The sequence below is a fragment of the Andrena cerasifolii genome, chromosome 4 (assembly GCF_050908995.1).
Source record: "Andrena cerasifolii isolate SP2316 chromosome 4, iyAndCera1_principal, whole genome shotgun sequence".
NCBI classification, from domain to species: Eukaryota; Metazoa; Arthropoda; class Insecta; order Hymenoptera; family Andrenidae; genus Andrena; species Andrena cerasifolii.
The window spans coordinates 5,412,872-5,431,199 of NC_135121.1; the positions used below are offsets into that span (position 1 = coordinate 5,412,872).

The following is an 18,328-nucleotide window of genomic DNA, read 5'->3' on the forward strand; positions in this document are numbered from 1 at the left end:
TTGTATGCCGACTATCCGAAGGACCACCCTCGTTTAGGGAAACAAAACGAAGCCAATGTCAAATATCCATTTATTACATACCCTGATAGCCAGATCTGGACAGCAGAATCTGACGTCAGAACTGCAGCAGTCTGTGTCCGCATTTGGCTGCGTTCTGATGTGCAGAGCCTGAGGTGCAGTGCCTGATATCAGATGGACAGCAGATCGACAGCAGATCGACAGCAGATTTCGCCGTCTGCTAGGCACAGCAACAGCGCTATCTGTAGGCAATTGCTTGGTAATTCTGGATCTCAGATGGCGCTGTTGCTGTGCCTAGCAGACGGCGAAATCTGCTGTCGATCTGCTGTCCATCTGACATCAGGCACTGCACCTCAGGCTCTGCACATCAGAACGCAGCCAAAAGCGGACACAGACTGCTGCAGTTCTGACGTCAGATTCTGCTGCCCAGATCTGGCTATCAGGATATAACTTCGAACGATTTCGAAGGTGGTTTGTACACGTTTAACTACTTTTTTTTATGTGATCTTGTCGAAGGAAAACTTTGATCTTACGTACCTCAGTCTTGAATGCGAATCTATTGCCTCCTGAGTGGTCAGCTCGTCGTTAATTGATTTGTGGCAAAACTTGAGTTGACCAAACAGCATGCCTGGTGTCAATGCACAGTTCCTTCCCTTGTGTCCTTAGCGCCTTGCTTAGAGCGGGGGTGCAATGATACCTACCATCTAAGACAGGGGCGTCCAAACATTTTGTCGCACGAGCGACAAATAGAAGACTCTTATGGAGTGAAATATAAAGCGGATGGGATCAAATAGACGAAAGGAATGGCTCACTTTTCAAAATATATCATTTAAAGTCTTCCCTCAACAGTTTGGAGGATGTCTCGAGCCTTGAGGATGCTCTAAGCATTGAAGAAGATTTCGAAAAGGGAGTAAGTAAAATACAACCTTTGTAATTATGTATACCTATCCTCCACGTAGAAAATATGTAGTTTCAAATTTTTTCAAAATTCGTTTTCGGTATATCTTCGAAACGAAATATATTTAATTTGTCAATCTTAAATAATTTTTATATTGCAGGTTAACGAATTAAAAAAAATTTATGGATCCGGTGACTTCGTGAAGCACATACTGTCGGCGCTAATAGAGAACGACATTGCGTTGTGTTTCTGCGGAACGATATATTGATTATCATTTCGCTTTTGCTTTTTAAACGCGAGACCAACTGACAAACGCGCTTGTAAGCCAACTGCCCTTCAATCGTTTGTCCGGGCTGCTGTTTTACGGAATATAAAAATGCTTATAACTGCATAACTAAACATTATCAGACATATGCATATACCGACTTTTTTATTACTTTGGCAAGTAGAACTGATCCTGAAAAGATGTCCCAGATTTTTAGGAACACCCTGTATTTACATCATATTTTACTGTGATACGGTTTACTCGCTCTAATAGTATTAATACAGTTCAAGTCACCAGAAAGTTGAAGTTAGATAAAATAAACATACACCTTCAATAGATCTTTATTAGTATCAGTATCGTTATAACATAACGTTACAAATCATTATATATGTAGTTCTGTATTGATTTATTAAATAACATTAGATTTTAGCATTCTTAATTACATCTATAATAGCGCCAATCCAAGTAGCGGCTGCATATGCCCCAGCATCTACATTTTGTAAATATTGAGTTTGTTTTACGTAGCTAGCTCGACCGACTCTGCAACAGAATCATAATATATGATCAGGTGAAAATGAACAAATATTCAATAATCGATAGAATTAGAAAAACATATTAGGTGCTATAGTTATAGCATATTCCCATTTATTAGCCAATGTACATTGTACAGGGTATCCACTTAACATTAGTATCCAAAATATTGTTGTTGCTTTTATAATACGAGAAAATGTTTTTTTTAAGAAGTTATAGCATGCAGAAAAGGAAGCTTCGAGAAACGCCGACCATCAAGAAGTTCCCGAATACGCTTGTAGGCCGCCCTTCAGCAGAGACGAGCGGGCGCGGAACTGCGGCTCGGAAGGCCCGCACTTGACGCGTGTGTTGATTTCTGCGGCCGCGGATAGCAACGATCTATTACCACTAAAAGGTTATGGTTAGAACTGTTCGTGCTCAGTTGGCTCTAACTTAAGGCGGGATTACCTATATGCGCCTAGACGCCCGCGTTCAGACTTTAGGTGCCCGCACGGGCGGGCACTTGTGGTCACGGATGCCAGCAGCGTTGCCGGGAGAACCCACTACTGTAGGGGGCTCCTGTCATCACGGGTAGCTATAGATATACCCGATGTCACGGAATATATATATATACCACTTGTGCACACCATGCGAGGATTCTCCTTCTATTACTCCCTACTGCGTCAGCAGCCCTCTACACGGCCACCCCCCCCCCCCCCCTCTACTTCTGGCAACGCTGAATGCCAGGAATTTCCCCGCCGTAGTGGAGACTGATGACTGATGACGCTGTGGCGCCAAACTAATCGACGCCAAGGTTGGTGTTCTCCCTCCACTACGCGTATGTTTCCCTTCTACTACAGTAGGGGTATTCCTGCCAACCCTGCCTGTGGCCGCACGGAGAACTATGATCTGCCCAACAGTGTTATCACATGTAAGTAGACCGGTTACTTTCAACTACACATAGCCCCTTTTCCCAATACATATGTCCGCGTCGACGAAGTAGTAAAATGCATTGTAATACTTTCTAGCTGTTGCCCAACACCTTGTATAGTTATACAGATATATGGTTTTATACTTACTTGGGTTTCATAGTTTTTGTAGCTTCGCATGCCTGCCAAGCTGCTGCTTTTATAGCAGAGCAAATTTCACGGAATTCCTTATGCAAAATATTTTCATATGTTTCGCAGACTGCATTGATCACGTCAATCTATGAAAATGGAAAATATTATAAATAAACACAGAGTTCCCAAGTCATTTGAAGCGTACAAAAAACTTATGTAAACTTATTCGTAATTTCGTTCCTTGTTACACATATTTCAGCAAACACCACATCCTTTTACCCCATTTTAGCTATCTACTTGCTTTAAGTAATCTTAAAAGTTGAAGACAACTGACACTACTGAACACAAACTCGAAGTCAGGTTACTTGAATTCAAGCAACTTAAAGTCAGGTGACTTGATTAATGAGAACGAAGCTTAAGCATCTGCTGCCCGACCACAATGAGACCGTGGTGGCTATGTGGAACGAAAACCACGGGCGTTGCAGGCCCTATCTGCTCGCTGCTCTCAGTTTCGATCTGTGAGAAACGTGCGAATCCTACTGGCGGCCAGGGTACTAATTACCGCTGATTTCGTGACGGAACCACGACTCGGGTTCCGCACCGCCCAGCAGCGTTACCAAAAGTAGGAGGCTCGTGTCGTCACGGGTATATAGCCGACGTTGCGGTGAGCTGTAAGGTGTGCACAAGTCGTATTAGTCTATATATATAGCTTTCCGTAACGTTGGCAGCTATATCTATAGCTACCCATGATGACACAAGCCCCCTACTACTGGAAACGCTGCTGCCTAAGTAGTGGTTGCCAGAGAATCGGTTCGATTCGAGACGCTTCGTCATACTGTCTTGCTTTGTTGCCATTCTTCAAACTTCCTTCGCTACCAGAATTTTTTTTTTGATACACTATTCACTATTTGTTACCACGACGAGCGATGTGCGTGAACTCTCACTTCTTGATGTTAAAAAAAATCATGGTCATGGGACCATTTACCACGAGACCCATATCCACCCCCAACACCTCTCGCGAAACTAATGTATAGGGTATAAAGAAATTATTTGTCGTGGCTTTCAGCCGTGAATTTACACCTCTGGAGCGGTGTACATTTGTTAAAAAGATTGTCCGCAAAGTTGTTTATAACATTGAAAATTAATGCGAAGTTTTTCTTTTGCATCACCACAAAAGGGCATTTCTATCGATCCCATTCTCCTTCTAATAATATGTTTAACCCTTTCGGGACTAGCGTCGATTATATCCGGCTTCCACTAAACGCGTCGCGTTTCTGGAACGAGTGATACTTTTTGTTTTCTATCTTTTTGTGACGTTTAGTGGATGCCGGATATAACCGGCACCAGCCAGTCTGAAGCACTTAGCGGAAGCCGGATGTAAGCGGCGCTAGTCGCGAAAGGGATAATAAAGCATGAAGAAGATTCATACCATAGATCTGTCTCCTGGATTGGCTTTCCCATATTTCATTAAGCAGTGTAAACCACCACGTAGTGCTCGAGCCCATATATTTAACCAGTATTCTCCTTGTTGGGCTGATATTAATTCTACAGCAGCAGTCGTGAAAAATAAACAATACAATGCTCCCGATGTTCCACCCATTTGTTCCTCAGCTGTATGTGCCAGTTTGGAAAGAACCGACGAAGGATGTGAGAAATAATAGTTATTTATGTTTTGTAAAATATCTGAAAGTGAGAATTCATTACTTCTTTTTAAATTTTACAAAATAAAAATTAATGTAGGCTAACTGGTATAACAATAACAGAGAATATTTTTCCTTCTTATTGTTTATAGCGATTATTGAAGTTGGGGGGTTTTCAAGAGCAATTCTACATGTAGAATAATAAAAAGAAGCTTAATTTTCTAGTAAGCTGATTGATCGAAAGAGTTCACTCACTGTTATATACTTTTGGTCCCCGATAATTATTTTATTTGATTTTTAAGAACAATCAATTTAGAACGTTCCACGTGCCAATCGTGTATCGCCTGGAACTTTCTACCCACTTTTAGAAGTTTAACAGTTTGAACAGCGTCGGTGTGCTTTCATGCCGAAAAAATTCAACTCTGAGCACGGGCTCGGCGTGTTTTTTCGTGAATATATTCTGGAAAGCATCGAAAATGAGATGAGTCATCCACCAATGAAAATATTGATTTTTATACTTTTTTCTAAATTTTTATTTTAGTACTGCAAACGCATGGGAAAAGTTTTTCCAATGAAAATGAGTACAAATACTAGCATCATTCCTATAGTTTTTATCACGTGTAATTCGAATCACTTTTGGATTCCGTAAACCAATTGTACATCACGCATAATTAGAAATAGTTCGGTTGACGTCGGGTGTAGACACATTTTTATCAGCAGAATCTCGTCAATCCATTAGCGATACTTTAATCAAAATTTAATGGAGGACATACAAATGATGAATTTCAGATGAATTATCGAAGGCTCGATTGCTGAACGAGCAAGACGTTGCTGAAATAGCAAAGTACAAACCGAACTCCGAGCTCTGTTTGTTTTTAAAGCCAACGTTTGAGGAATTTCGGGCAATACTTTTAATGTTTTCCTGTGTTAGGAAATGGAAATTCTCGTCGTGAAAACAACCCACACCGCTCAAAGTGTTAAAAAGGAAGGCGTACCTTGAAAGAGTGATTAGTTTAGCAGAATTTAAAGTAGGTGATTAGAATGTATATTCCAGAACCAAACATAAATAGGATTAACAATTAGAATTATTAGGTACGTTGAAAATTGTTTAGAAAGCTAGTAATTTCTAGATACTGTAAATGAAAATAGAAAAAACGAAAAATGCATAAATGCATAAATCTCTTATATTAAGGAACTATATTCATGTTTACACATACCATTAGCAAGTCTAGTAAGTGTTGAACCACAATCACCGTCGCCACAACCTCTGTCGAGGTCATTAATAAAACCTTCTTTTTCAATTATACTTTCGCAAGCACTTTTTAGACACTCTTTCAATATGTTTTGGTATTGGACATCAATCTTTAATCCAGCATGTTCTATATTTTGTGTTACTTGACAAAGACGTTCAGAAATGCTCTGTACGCTCTGTGTGCTCTGTACAATTTTTGAAGGAATACTGTACGCACAACCTGGCCATTTCGGAGCATTGGTAGGTTCATCCAAACAACTGATGAAAGTATCCTTATAAGATTCCGGTAATTTCAAAAGCGTGATATGTATGCCGGCGCTATTCAACGACGTCATCAAAACTCCTGAATATATACGCACAGGGTGTATATTCAAATTCCCTGGATTAACATAAAGTTATGAAGGATTATGTGCATACAGCAATAGTTAGAGATTTCAGTACAAGGTTCTTCAAATACATTAATTATTTTTTCTGCTTCCATTTAGTATAAGACTAAACGCCCTGATAACCATCTGTCTCCAGTCTGACATCAGATTGGTAGCAGGGTCTGGCTCTGGGATGAGAGCGCAGAGTCTGACGTCAGAACCGTAGCACACGGCAGAATCTGCTGCGGATTTGCTGGCGATCAGACATCAGGCACTGACATCAGGCTCTGCAGCTCAGAATGTAACCATCTGCGAACACAGACAACTACGGTTCTGATGTCAGATTCTGCTGCCCAGATCTGGCTACCCAGAGCGGGTAAACTATCTACGAGGAGTCAGCTAAATAATGTCAACTTTGTATTTTTACTTCTATTATTCTTCCAAGTGGATTGTTTGCCCAGAAAACGTTTTTGACGCGTAAAAGCGCGAGTCGTAACCGCATTAAGTACCTTATCTTTTCCACACAGCCAGCGAAACCTCTATGCTACCATATTACAAAGGGGCATCAAAATTAAATAGTTATATATAGCTTGAGCTAGTTTTGTAAATCACATCATGATATACAATTTAGCATTTATATTTTGTCATTGTAACTTACTAAGCTGATGTATCAAATCATGAACAACAATTCCTTGCTCAAGTTGACTCAACGCTCCAAAATTGTTAATAATTGCTGCAACTTCATCTCCACTGTGCAAAGATAATGAGTCACAAATATGTTTCAACATGAACGAAACCACTTCATTCGATGATTTTAATTTAATTTTCTCATAACCAGCTTCACCATGAATCCCCATCCCACATTCTACCTCGTCTTCTGTAAGCTCGAACATTGGTGGCTGCCCTAAAACATATGGTAAGCAACATATATTAATATTACACTTATCCATACAATTGTGTACATTCCACATAAGAATTGCATATACCATCTACTTTGCCATTCTCTTTCATTCATTTCACGTATACTTAATTTCTCAGTCTTTTCATATAAATCAGGCATGCCCAAACTCTGTAGTGTGAGTGAGTAGAACTAGAAGGAACCGCCACAGACGAGACATATCCGAGATATTTACGATATTATGTCGCGGGCTAACTCGTCCGTGGCATCGTACGAACAATATTTTGTCGCGAAATATGTATGGATATGTGTGGACACCTGATTGGACCCAAGTCCCATACAGGAAACCAGAAACATGCTTCCTGCCTTTATGTGAAACTCTTGTTTCGGCTACAGCAGTTTCCGAACATTGTCAAACAATGTATATAAACACGCTTAATGAAAGTTTGTTATGGCCACGATACACCTTCCTTTAAGCATCGCCTACTGTAGCGAGGGCTAGTCGCACCATTAAGGAGCCCGACTTCCGTGGTGTTTTTCAGAGATAGGGAAAACTATAAGAGTGTAAGCAGTACTGTGATGTGCCGACTCGTATCCATAAGCTAAAATGGTTGGCCCACTTGGGTGCCCGAGTGGCAGCGAACACTGGGGCCCCCAAAAATCCCAGTCATTCAAGCCTATCCTACGGGTATGAGCCTGCACCGCACACTACTATAGTTTTCCCTATCCGTTGCACGCCCACATTATCGTTGGTTTTCGAGCTCCCCTTCCGCGCGGCTCTGGCTCACATGCTTGCCGTTAGTGAGGCTGCGTCCTTAGGCCAGTTACGCATTGTACTTACCAGGTCGCCGACGACCACGAGGCATACGGAAATATATACGTCCTTACGCACCAGCGAGAGTTGTAGCAACCAGCGAGTCCATGGCAACCACGAAATCATGAGCGACGCTTGGGAGACCAAGTGATCGCGACAACCAACGAGGTGTCTAAGCCCCGTTACGCACTTGCGACAAGTTGCCGGCAACTTGGTCGACAAGAGAGCAGAAACCTTTGTTGTGCGCCGCAACTCCGTGGGTAAGAACCTGGGCGCCGACAACCACGAGGTACTCAGAAATATGAGTTCTTACCCACGGAATTGCGGCGCACAACAAAGATTTCTGTTCTCTTGTCGACCAAGCCGCCGGCGACTGGATGACAGTGCGTAGCCGGCTTTAGTCGTAAGCTCCGTTAGGCACTTGCGACAAGTTGCTGGCGACCAGGTTGTCGACGACCACTAGGTACACGGAGATATATGAGTTCGTACGCACTTGGTCGCGCGTAACGGGGCTAAACCAGCAGACGGGCAACCTCTGGCTGGACCATCCGACCGGGGTGTACGCCAGGCGCATTTCAATTTGGCCCACCCCAGCATGTTCTCCTATGTGGCATGACCGGTACGAAATTCTGTTCCCCCGCCAGGAGACTTTAAAACCAAGTTTCCTGATATCCTTGCAGAACGGTAAACTCAGCTACGAACTGCTCATTTGTTGAACCTTGCCGCATCGACTGACAATATAGCGGCACCTCTCTCCTTCTCCATCTCACCGGGCCCCCGTCGGAAACGTGGTCACAACGGCATTATCAATGTGGGCCTATTATTCTCATGTAGAAATGACAGACACGCAGTTTTGTATGATCGTACCAATAGAAATACTTCTACAACTTATCATCCACATTGAAAAATTACCAATCACACTAATCCGGTTCCTACACTCCCCGTGAATATGAAAGGATTGAATTTAGAACCTGTATTTGATAAGTATTTTGTACTCCGCTAGTTGGATCCAATAAGGTCGTAAAGTCTTAGACCCTTTTCTTAAAATCCGGTATATACGGTTACGCATAAGATTTTCGCAACTTTAGTTTTAAAATTAAATTTCAATACTAACCAGGTATAGCACATGCAGTTAATCCAACTGCATAAGTGGCCATATTTTTTACAACATTCTGCGCAATTTCATAAATTTCTTCAAGTGGCAGTCCTCTTTCAGCAAGCGCGCCAGCTATTTTAAAAACGAACAAAATTCCTGGTAGTCCACGTTTACCAGCAACACCCTGCTCACTGCTCGGTATACTGCAATCTTCGTCTACAATTAATTCTGTAATCTAAAATGTTAAATTTACATCATGTAATCATACTACACTCACACACATTTTACATAGAGTATTAACGGTGTCACGTCCTGTATGACGATGTCGGAGACGATGACGAGGTATGGGGTTGTACAGGTAGTGAAGAACGCAGGGACGTTTAGGCACGAAAGCAAGTTTCGAAGCACTGGGAAAGCTGAGAGATTTAGACGCGAAAGTGAGTTAGGTCTAGGTTAGGTGTCTCGGGACCCCAGGGAAGTCCCCGAGTCGTCGGGGAATCGGTGCGGAGTATGCATCAACATCATGCGCGTGAGGGGGGGGCAAGCGGACGTATCGCTAGTTTGCTCCCGCATCAAGTCCTCCTCCTCAGGCGCGCTACTCCGCATCCGAGGACGACCACCGTGGAGTTTTAGTGGGTGCAAGCCCCACATAACCCCTGACCCTCCCCCGAGGGTTAGGGGTATCCGTTAGGGATTTCTCCACGTTAAAAAAAAAAAAAGGTGTCTCGGGAGGGCCCCGCCGCCATCGCACGGGGTTGTTGAGCGCGGAGTTCGCCTTTGCGCTGGGGGGGGGGGGCAAGCGGATGTATCGCTAGTTTGCTCCCGCGTAAAGTCCCTCCCCTCGTGCGCGGAACTCCGCGCCCGAGGAAGACCACCGTGGAGTTTTAGTGGGTGCAAGCCCCACATAATCCCATCCCTCCCCCGGGGGGCGGAGTATCCGTTAGGGATTTCTCCACATAAAAAAAAAAAGGTCTGGATTAGGTCTGGGTTAGGCACTGGGAAAACGGGGAAGTATAAATAAAAATCGCTCCACTGTATTCTCTAATACATGCATACATAGATAAGCATGAATGGTGTTCCGCTACAGGAAGGGCGATATTTAAAAATTGTATTCTATATTTTTGTCTTATTTTGACCTGTAGTGACACACCCTGTATGTAGTGACTGGAGAGTGTATAGCGAGGTCGTCAATGATTAAAGTATTCAGCAGCGGCACTAACTGAGGCTTCGGGTGATTATCGTCCCATATTTCTGCCAATTCGTTTGTGTCGATGCTCAGAACATGTTTAGTTTAACGCTTCACCAATTTTACGACACCGTTATACCACTTCCAGCTACTGTACCCGAGATTACGTCTTCGGATGCGTTGTGTCTTCGGACCTTCAATAAGTCTCACAGCTTCGACGGTTTAATTACAGAGTATTGAGAGGTTAGTGTGTGATTTGTGTCGTAAATTCGTTCCGTATTTACACGAATTTGTCGGTTTGCGAGGCATCGTTCGGTGAAATGCTGACTCCACTGGTCAGCAACTTCCCTTCACGGAAAGTGTTACAGTTTGATACGAAAAATGTAAGTCGCCACGTACCACTTTTATTTGCATTTACTTATCTTCTACTTTTACCTTTAAACCCGCTTGTTTCGCTTTTTCAACTGCAATCCCAAAATTAAGGCAGTCTCCAGTATAATTCGGAATTACCATTAAGATGCCAGCTGAAAATATACAGTACATATATTGAGCCAGTGGTTCCCAACCGGTGGATCGCATCACAGTTTTGGTTGTTTTTTTTAAATATTATTAAGTTAGAATTATAATCTGAAATACCTATTTTTAATGTCTTTTCTTTACCTTATTAAATTGATCTTACCTTATATGGGGGGAGGATCGCAAGTTATGTACTTGAATATAATAAGAGGGGGTCATGACTCAAAAAAGGTTGAGAAACACTGTAATAAGCATATAAGTCCTTATTTCATATAGGCAATTAATGAAACATATACATATTAAACGATCAAAAGTGGTTCAAATTAAAAATCAATTAATGCCCCTGATAACCAGATCTGCATTTGGCTGCGTTCTGATGTGCAGAGCCTGAGGTGCAGTGCCTGATGTCAGATGGACAGCAGATCGACAGCAGATCGACAGCAGATTTCGCCGTCTGCTAGGCACAGCAACAGCGCCATCTGTAGGCAATTGCTTGGTAATTCTGGACCTCAGATGGCGCTGTTGCTGTGCCTAGCAGACGGCGAAATCTGCTGTCGATCTGCTGTCCATCTGACATCAGGCACTGCACCTCAAGCTCTGCACATCAGAACGCAGCCAAATGCGGACACAGACTGCTGCAGTTCTGACGTCAGATTCTGCTGCCCAGATCTGGCTATCAGGGTGGTTTACTACTGTGTTATTGTAAATCAGTGTTTCTCAACGTGGGCGCTGAGGAGGTTTGGAAGGGCCCTGCTGTTTTTAGGGGCAGTAGGGGGCGTTGAGGAGGAAGCGGGTGGTAAGAATGCACTTGAAAATTTGGTCGCCTAAACATTTTTTAAACAAACACTTACATTTTAATAATTAGCCTTGAAATTTCAGTTTCTAGTTATTTTATTTTGTTTACTTTCAATCTAACTCAGCGAAGGGGGCGCTGAACAAAAAAAAAACGTTGAAAAGAGGGTGATGAGCCAAAAAAGGTTGGGAAACTCTGTTGTAAATAAATCATAATGCCTAATAAAAAGACTACGAAATGCAAAAATATTTATGTAAAACGACGCGAAAGCCGCGCACAAGGTGGAAATCCCTCAGTGTAGAAAAACGCCATTGCTAATGAAAGTTAATGTTTTAATAGCACTACCATTTGTTGCCAGTTGTGAGGGGATAGTTTGCAGCTATATACAGGGGCAAATATTGAGTTAATTGAGTCGAGGGATTCTTTGTAATAATTATAGGTAAACATGTGTAAGTCTTACACATGTTTAAAAATATGAATGTCTATGGTACCAAATTCAATGCGATTTCATGACAAATTTTTCAGTTATCACTGAGGTATATCTACAAGTAAAAGTAAAATGTAATAAATTTTCAACAGAACGTAGACGAGAGACTATTCGAAGGAGGGATCAAAGTTTGTAATAATTTTTATTTCATTCAAAAACATGTAAGTCAATGTTAAGTGATTATAATTACCTTTACTATGCAGAGAAACACGATCAATTGCGTAGCTAACATTTTGCGATGTTGGCGCAGAAAATATACAACCTGACACAGCTGCAGTCAACATGCCATTTCCCACGAAACCTGAAAGTATATGAAACGTAACAACATTATACGTTTGTTCATCACGATACAGGTTCATGAAACATGTATCTTGCTTCCGCTTCTGGTGCTGAAACACGGAAATCGATCTACACACGTAATAACATGTATCATGAAACCTGGGGATCGATGCATGTATCAACGTTTCACTGCAACATATATCAGTGGCTGGAGGCCCCTTAACATTTAGATGCGCATCACCGTACCGCAACATTTTGTGTTACGACAGTTACGACAATTCGGAGCATTCTAAATTTGCAGTCCATCGAATTTCTCTTGATATAATTCACATAAAAAATATTGGCTGTACTTCCGAATGCCTTCAGTGGCCGATCGATACGAGGTTTGGGGGGGAGGGTGGGGAGGGTGTGTGGACCCTATCCAAAATTCTTGCTTCGGGAATTCATTACTTTCCGAGATATTAGAAAAAACTTTTAGTACTTCTGTTGACTTATTCCGACACAACGCATTCCACTTTTCAACTTGTCCCGGGTGTTAGTATTGGTTGGGGCTAGATCAGCGCAGGGGGCGCGTAAAGCATGGGAGCGAACCGATGTGAGTTTGGAGATTTGAACCAGAAATTTGCGGATACGATCCATCCTATTAAACCGGATGGATACCTATAACTCTATTGATAGTCAATACTCTAGGGGGGTGATTCTACAGGCTAAACTGAGGCGAAACTATAGAATACAATTTTTTAATATCACGCTTCGTTCTCGAGAAAATTGCCTTTGAATTTCAGCTAAATGCACGTGCCATTTAGGGGCACATGGAGATAAGGGGAGCGCGTCCAACTGTCCGCAGAAGAAATTGGAGGGGCAGGATGGATTCTCGTTAGGGTTACGTGTATGCAGTTAAAAAAAATAATTTGTAAAAAAAATTAACGATAATTTTTTATTAATATTTCGGAAACTAATAGCCGCAGCTACAATTTTAGTTTTAGGGTCCAAACCCCCTCCCCACATTTCCCTTCAATCCTCGTGTCGATCGGCCACTGGGGCCATTCGGAAGTAAGTATATCTGAAATCACTAGCATTTCAAAACTTTAAACTCAAATGAGGCACAGGTTCCCGTGGTCCAATCGTTTTGAAATTTTGCACATATCATTTTCTCATCGAGTGCCACAATTTAGGGGGGTAAGACGAAAAAAATCGGAAGTTGAAAAATAAGGACCACCCTATTGCCGAGGCACGTGCTACGGCAGTGCAGCCTTAGTCGCCCGAAAGACGGATCGAGACAAAGTATCAACGCGTCGTTTGTCTCATACCGTTCTTCGCATCTGTTCAGACTCGCTCTCGCCTTCCGCAAGAAAGAAGCGCGAAACGACCGCTTGTACTATTGCGAGATGAGAAGAAGACCGACTACCCACAAGCTGAAATGTCACAGGGACAAGGGGAATCGTCCGCTCGCTCCACCCAATTCCTGGCAACAAAGTCCGCCGCGTAACGCAGAACGCGAACGAAACAAGTCACGACAGCCCACGGATATGGAGAGCCGCTAAGAACCTAAAAGTAGGATTTCTTGGAGGGGATAGGGTGGAGCGAGCGGGCGAGTCCCCTTGCCCCTGTGACATTTCAGCCTGTGGGTAGTCGGTCTTCTTCTCATCTCGCAATAGAAAATGCGTCCCCTTTTTGTGATTACGGTGGACGCGATTTCGCGCGAAATCCCGCGATGTCGTAGACTTCAATGATCCATCGATCACGCAGACGGACAACACTTCAAGCACGTCCTATGGCATAAAGGTCGACCTCTTACTCCATTATTTAGCATGAAATGACCTTGTACTATATATATATATAGTCCTTGAAATTGTCTAAACATGCGCTATTCTATTAGGGATAGAAAAGTGTAGCATGCTATTTAAAAAAAAAAAATGACCTTGAACCCTCCTAGAACCCTCCACTTATAAAGGAATTATTACTGGTGTGTTATTGGCCCGACGGAATGGTAAAACTTCTATAAATAAAGTTTTTTCGTATCTCTAAAAGTAACGGAGATATTCAGGTGGACACAGTTGTTGGAAGATCCTGTATAATGGCTTTAATTTATTGTCCGTATTTCTAAATCTCTATTATGATATAAATTATACATAAAGTAAGAGATTACCTGCTGCAAAAGGTTCGTGTCCAGCTCCACCGCCGCATATAACGGATGCCTTATTCTTTCGAGCTTCAAGCTAAATTACAATATATTTTGATACATTTACATGAATACAAACAGTACGTTGAAATGATTTTAAAGTCCTCTATGAAATAAAAAACAAATTAATAAAATTATATACATACGTTTGGAATTAGAACGACTTTATGGGCTGGTTGATACTCGAGTTGTGGATAAGCATAGCATAAGCCAAATAGAGTCTCCGTAACAGCGTTGTCAATAGAATTAATTAAGCTCTTCATAGTTTTCGGGAGAACTTTTGTAGAACTTTCAATCAAATGAATGGAGTATTCCGCGAAAGCGTCGTTCGGCGTACTGTGAATAGGAAATTCGGAAACTAGTATCTGCCCGAAGGTTATAGGTTATCGTGAGCACTAAAGTGTCGTAATAACAATGATAAGGAACCGTAACAGCACGATTGTGAATGAATTACGACGATTTGTAGCATCCGTTATGCTGTCACAATGACGTAGAATGTTATACGACATACAGTAACGCTTAGAAATACTTAATTAGATGCGATTTGTACGCCGAATATAAGGGGAAATACATTCTTCTACATTTCTGTGGAATTGTGGACTAATTTTGATGTTCCCATGTTTCCCAATAGACGTTGTCCAATTTTGATGTTTTTATTTATTTATTTATTTATTTAATACACAGGATAAGTCTTAAAAGTGTGCATACAATTGTGAGGAACATTAATTTATTCCCTAGTAAACACGAGGAAATTTATTTCGGTACAAAGATACGTTTCACTTGTTCGCTTGATCATCACATTAGTCTCTCTCTATGTAGTAAGAATAAAGGTACGTCTACATGACGACACTTTTGTGGCTAGATCAAGTGTATACGACACTCAGTTGCAGCTAGAGCAAGCTAGAACTAGACTGAGGACAGTGCAACTATACTGCATTCCATTTAAGAGTAGACTCGTTCCGCGTAGGGAGATAGAAACCGGCAAGGAAAGCAAATCCCTAGGATCTACGTGTACATCGGCCTAGAATCTATCCGTTAGATCCGTAAGCGCTGCGCAGATCTGTTGCAAGTTGGTAGGGGCGTAGGTCTACGTTTAGATGAAATGCTATATAGCTCTAGCTACACCAGTCTTGGACCATTTCGTTGCCATCTTGAATATTCGTATATACCATTGAGCTCTATACTAACTCTAGAGTGAACGTCAGTGAGAAGAAGTAGAGGCGACAGCAGTCCGGCAGAAATCGAAGATATTGTGTCACTTTATCTGTCTTCTTTCTACTATCCCTCCCTGTTTCAATGGCATGCACTATACATCTGTAGTCTGTAGTAAAACAGAGAAAGCATTCCACAATATTTATCTTCCTTGGTCCGACCGCCATTGCTCTGCCTAATAGTATATATTATGTGCAGTGCGTTAAGCTACAAATTATACAATAAGTGTGTAATGTTTAGGTAGTGATTTTGATAATAATTTTTTTTAAAGTGAGTATAGTTTGGTTACAATATTATTTTTAATCACATGATATTATAAGGTTTAGAAGAAAATTATAGAATTTTCTTTAGCATAAATTTTAAATAAACTTTAATTTTTATAACCTAAACTAAAGTGACTAGATATTTTCTGTCCCAATGCGGGAGAAGCAAGCAAGCAAAAAAAAGGGGGTTTACAGATCCGTGAGGAGATCTTTTCCGTAGTTTATTAAAGCATTTACAATATATTTAACAATACATACTTGTGATTATAAAGTGATACATTGAAACGAAATTAAAAATTTTTCTTTTTTCACAACAAAGAAAAGTAGAGGAAACAGTAACTTTATGCCACTGCGAAAATGTAAAATGTTATATATCCAATCTGGGACACTTTGCGAGACACTTTTCAATGCGGGACAAAAGGCTCAAATCCGGAACTGTCCAGCACAATGCGGGATGTCTGGTTACTTTAACCTAAACATATTTACATGCCAATTCCTTCTATGTTGCATGAATTAAATAAGACATGGCAAATAGAAGATAAATCTTTTGCGCCAAAAAAAAAGAAATAAGCAAGTTATCTGCTGCAGATATTATTAATGTTGTAAAAAATATTGAGGTTCCTACAAGTTATTGGTTTGTAAACATTAATGGCAGCCATGTGAGGTGACATGTTGGGTTAATGATTTGTCGTATATTTTAAGACGTGCTATTGTTACAACAAATATGTAAGTACAGGTAGATAAGTAGAATCGATTAAAATAACAATATTATTTAACATATATCTATATTTACACTATAATTACCCGACTGCGGCACGCAAAGGAGGGTATTGTCTTTATGTATATTACAATGTTATTAATATGTATTGTATAAATAAATATTATATATTATCATACCTTTCAATATTGTTACTTCTTTTTCTCTCCAGCAATATACATACCCAGACGGCACACGGCATCTTAAAGATGTTCATTTTCAAGATTAATTTACTTGCATAGTAATGCAATTACCGTACATTTGTTTGAAAATGTTTAAGGAATGAGTCTAGAGATGGAATGATTATATTCTGGAGAATATTTCGCGTCAATGCACACTTTTTATAAACAATTAATACTCGATATATACTTATAAATTAAAACTATTTATAAATGAGTGTGTTGGGTAAGTGTGAATAGCAGTTACTTCGTAAACGGAAAGTTTGGGTTCGATTCTTGTCACCGACGAATTTTTTTTTGAGGAAAGATATCTTAACGGGTTGTACCTAGTCAGGAGGTCGAAAAGAGGCGAATGTTTGTGATTTTTTTTAAATCGAGGAGATATATATTTTAACAGAACTTTTTGCACATAAAAGAGCAACATTTAAAGAACATTTGGTAATTTTTTTGTACAAAAATATTTACGATTATAATAAAATTACAACCGATATCCAAGAAGCCTTTTTAAAAAGTTGTTTTGGGGTGAACACTGCCATTCGGGACCAGATTATGTAAAATAAAAAAACAAAAAAAATTCGTTAGTATATTGATGTATCCTCTGATTGACGGAGGGAATTTCCGAAATATTAATTTAAAACAAAATAGCGGCTATTTAAAGTTGAAGTCCTGATTTTTTGGCACGTTTTTTGTCAGTCCGAGAGGACCCTACCCATAGATTAATAGTGTGTTTGGTGCCGGAGGTAATGCCCCATGTTGAGGTTGAGGTTGGCTGGTGGGTGGCTGCGTAGTACACCAGGGCTGGGCAACCCGCGGGCCGCAGGCGGCCCCTTCTCTGACATGCCTGTTCTGCTGAGCCGTACGAAAATGCCCCCCCCCCCATATCTATTTGATTCCTACACTCTACACAGCCACACAGAGCTCTCGCTCCTACATAGTTGACAGTGTTGATGGTGAGGGAACTGGCTGACTGGTAATAGCAGGAAGCGGCTGGCTTAAGCTACATTGATGGAGGGGAAACACCTACAGGAAGCGATGATAATGTGTGCATGAACTGACGCCAGTGCGAAGCCAGCCAAATGGCGACAACGCGGAGAGCGGATGTGACGTCACGGGTGTACCGACGCCAGCGCCAAGCCAAGCGAAATGATGCCACGGACGCGTAAGGTACTACTACTGTGCTTATGCTGACGCCACATGAGACGCAGTGAACGTGAACATTTTTATAGTTTTTCATTCTGTGAAGTGTAATTGAAGTTACAATATGAATAACGAATCAAGACAAATACTTAATACTTTTGCATCAATAGAATTGTAGAATTGATATTTCTTATACATACTACGCATTATATTGATGTATCGTTATGATATTAGAAATGTACTAATAATGGATATTTTATACATAGGCAGTGATGGCAGCATTGCTGGACATAGCAGTGGAGCTTTTATAAACTCAGATGTAGAGACTGATTCAAGTAAGATACATTTTTAATTTATTAGTGACTGAAATTATAGAATTATAAACGGAACGTTTGGCGGATGCAAATCGTGAATTTTCGTAGAAGATGCTCATCGATTAAAGAATATAATTTTAAAGGTGAAATGCCAATGCTTAAGGGATAATGTGTAAGGTAAGATAGTTACGCCACTCACTGATTAA

The 18,328-nt window shown here is 41.0% G+C and overlaps 1 protein-coding gene across 2 annotated transcripts; it reads right to left on the minus strand.

Annotated features, from left to right (window-relative positions):
• Positions 1 to 1,504: 1,504 nt before the first annotated feature.
• Positions 1,505 to 15,654, minus strand: LOC143368622 (triokinase/FMN cyclase). Of its 2 annotated transcripts, none has more exons than XM_076811543.1 (11): positions 15,449 to 15,654; positions 14,407 to 14,596; positions 14,228 to 14,297; positions 11,990 to 12,100; positions 10,439 to 10,527; positions 8,836 to 9,052; positions 6,668 to 6,913; positions 5,610 to 6,023; positions 4,182 to 4,435; positions 2,771 to 2,898; positions 1,505 to 1,721 (listed from the first exon to the last, which is right to left on the minus strand). In XM_076811543.1, the coding sequence occupies exons 1-11, from the start codon at positions 15,637 to 15,639 to the stop codon at positions 1,601 to 1,603; spliced, it is 2,031 nt and encodes a 676-aa protein (XP_076667658.1). In that variant the 5' UTR covers positions 15,640 to 15,654; the 3' UTR covers positions 1,505 to 1,600. The 2 variants fall into 2 exon arrangements, with proteins under 2 accessions (XP_076667658.1, XP_076667659.1); XM_076811544.1 differs by lacking the exon at positions 15,449 to 15,654 and adding an exon at positions 14,811 to 15,052.
• Between the last annotated feature and the right edge of the window lie 2,674 nt (positions 15,655 to 18,328).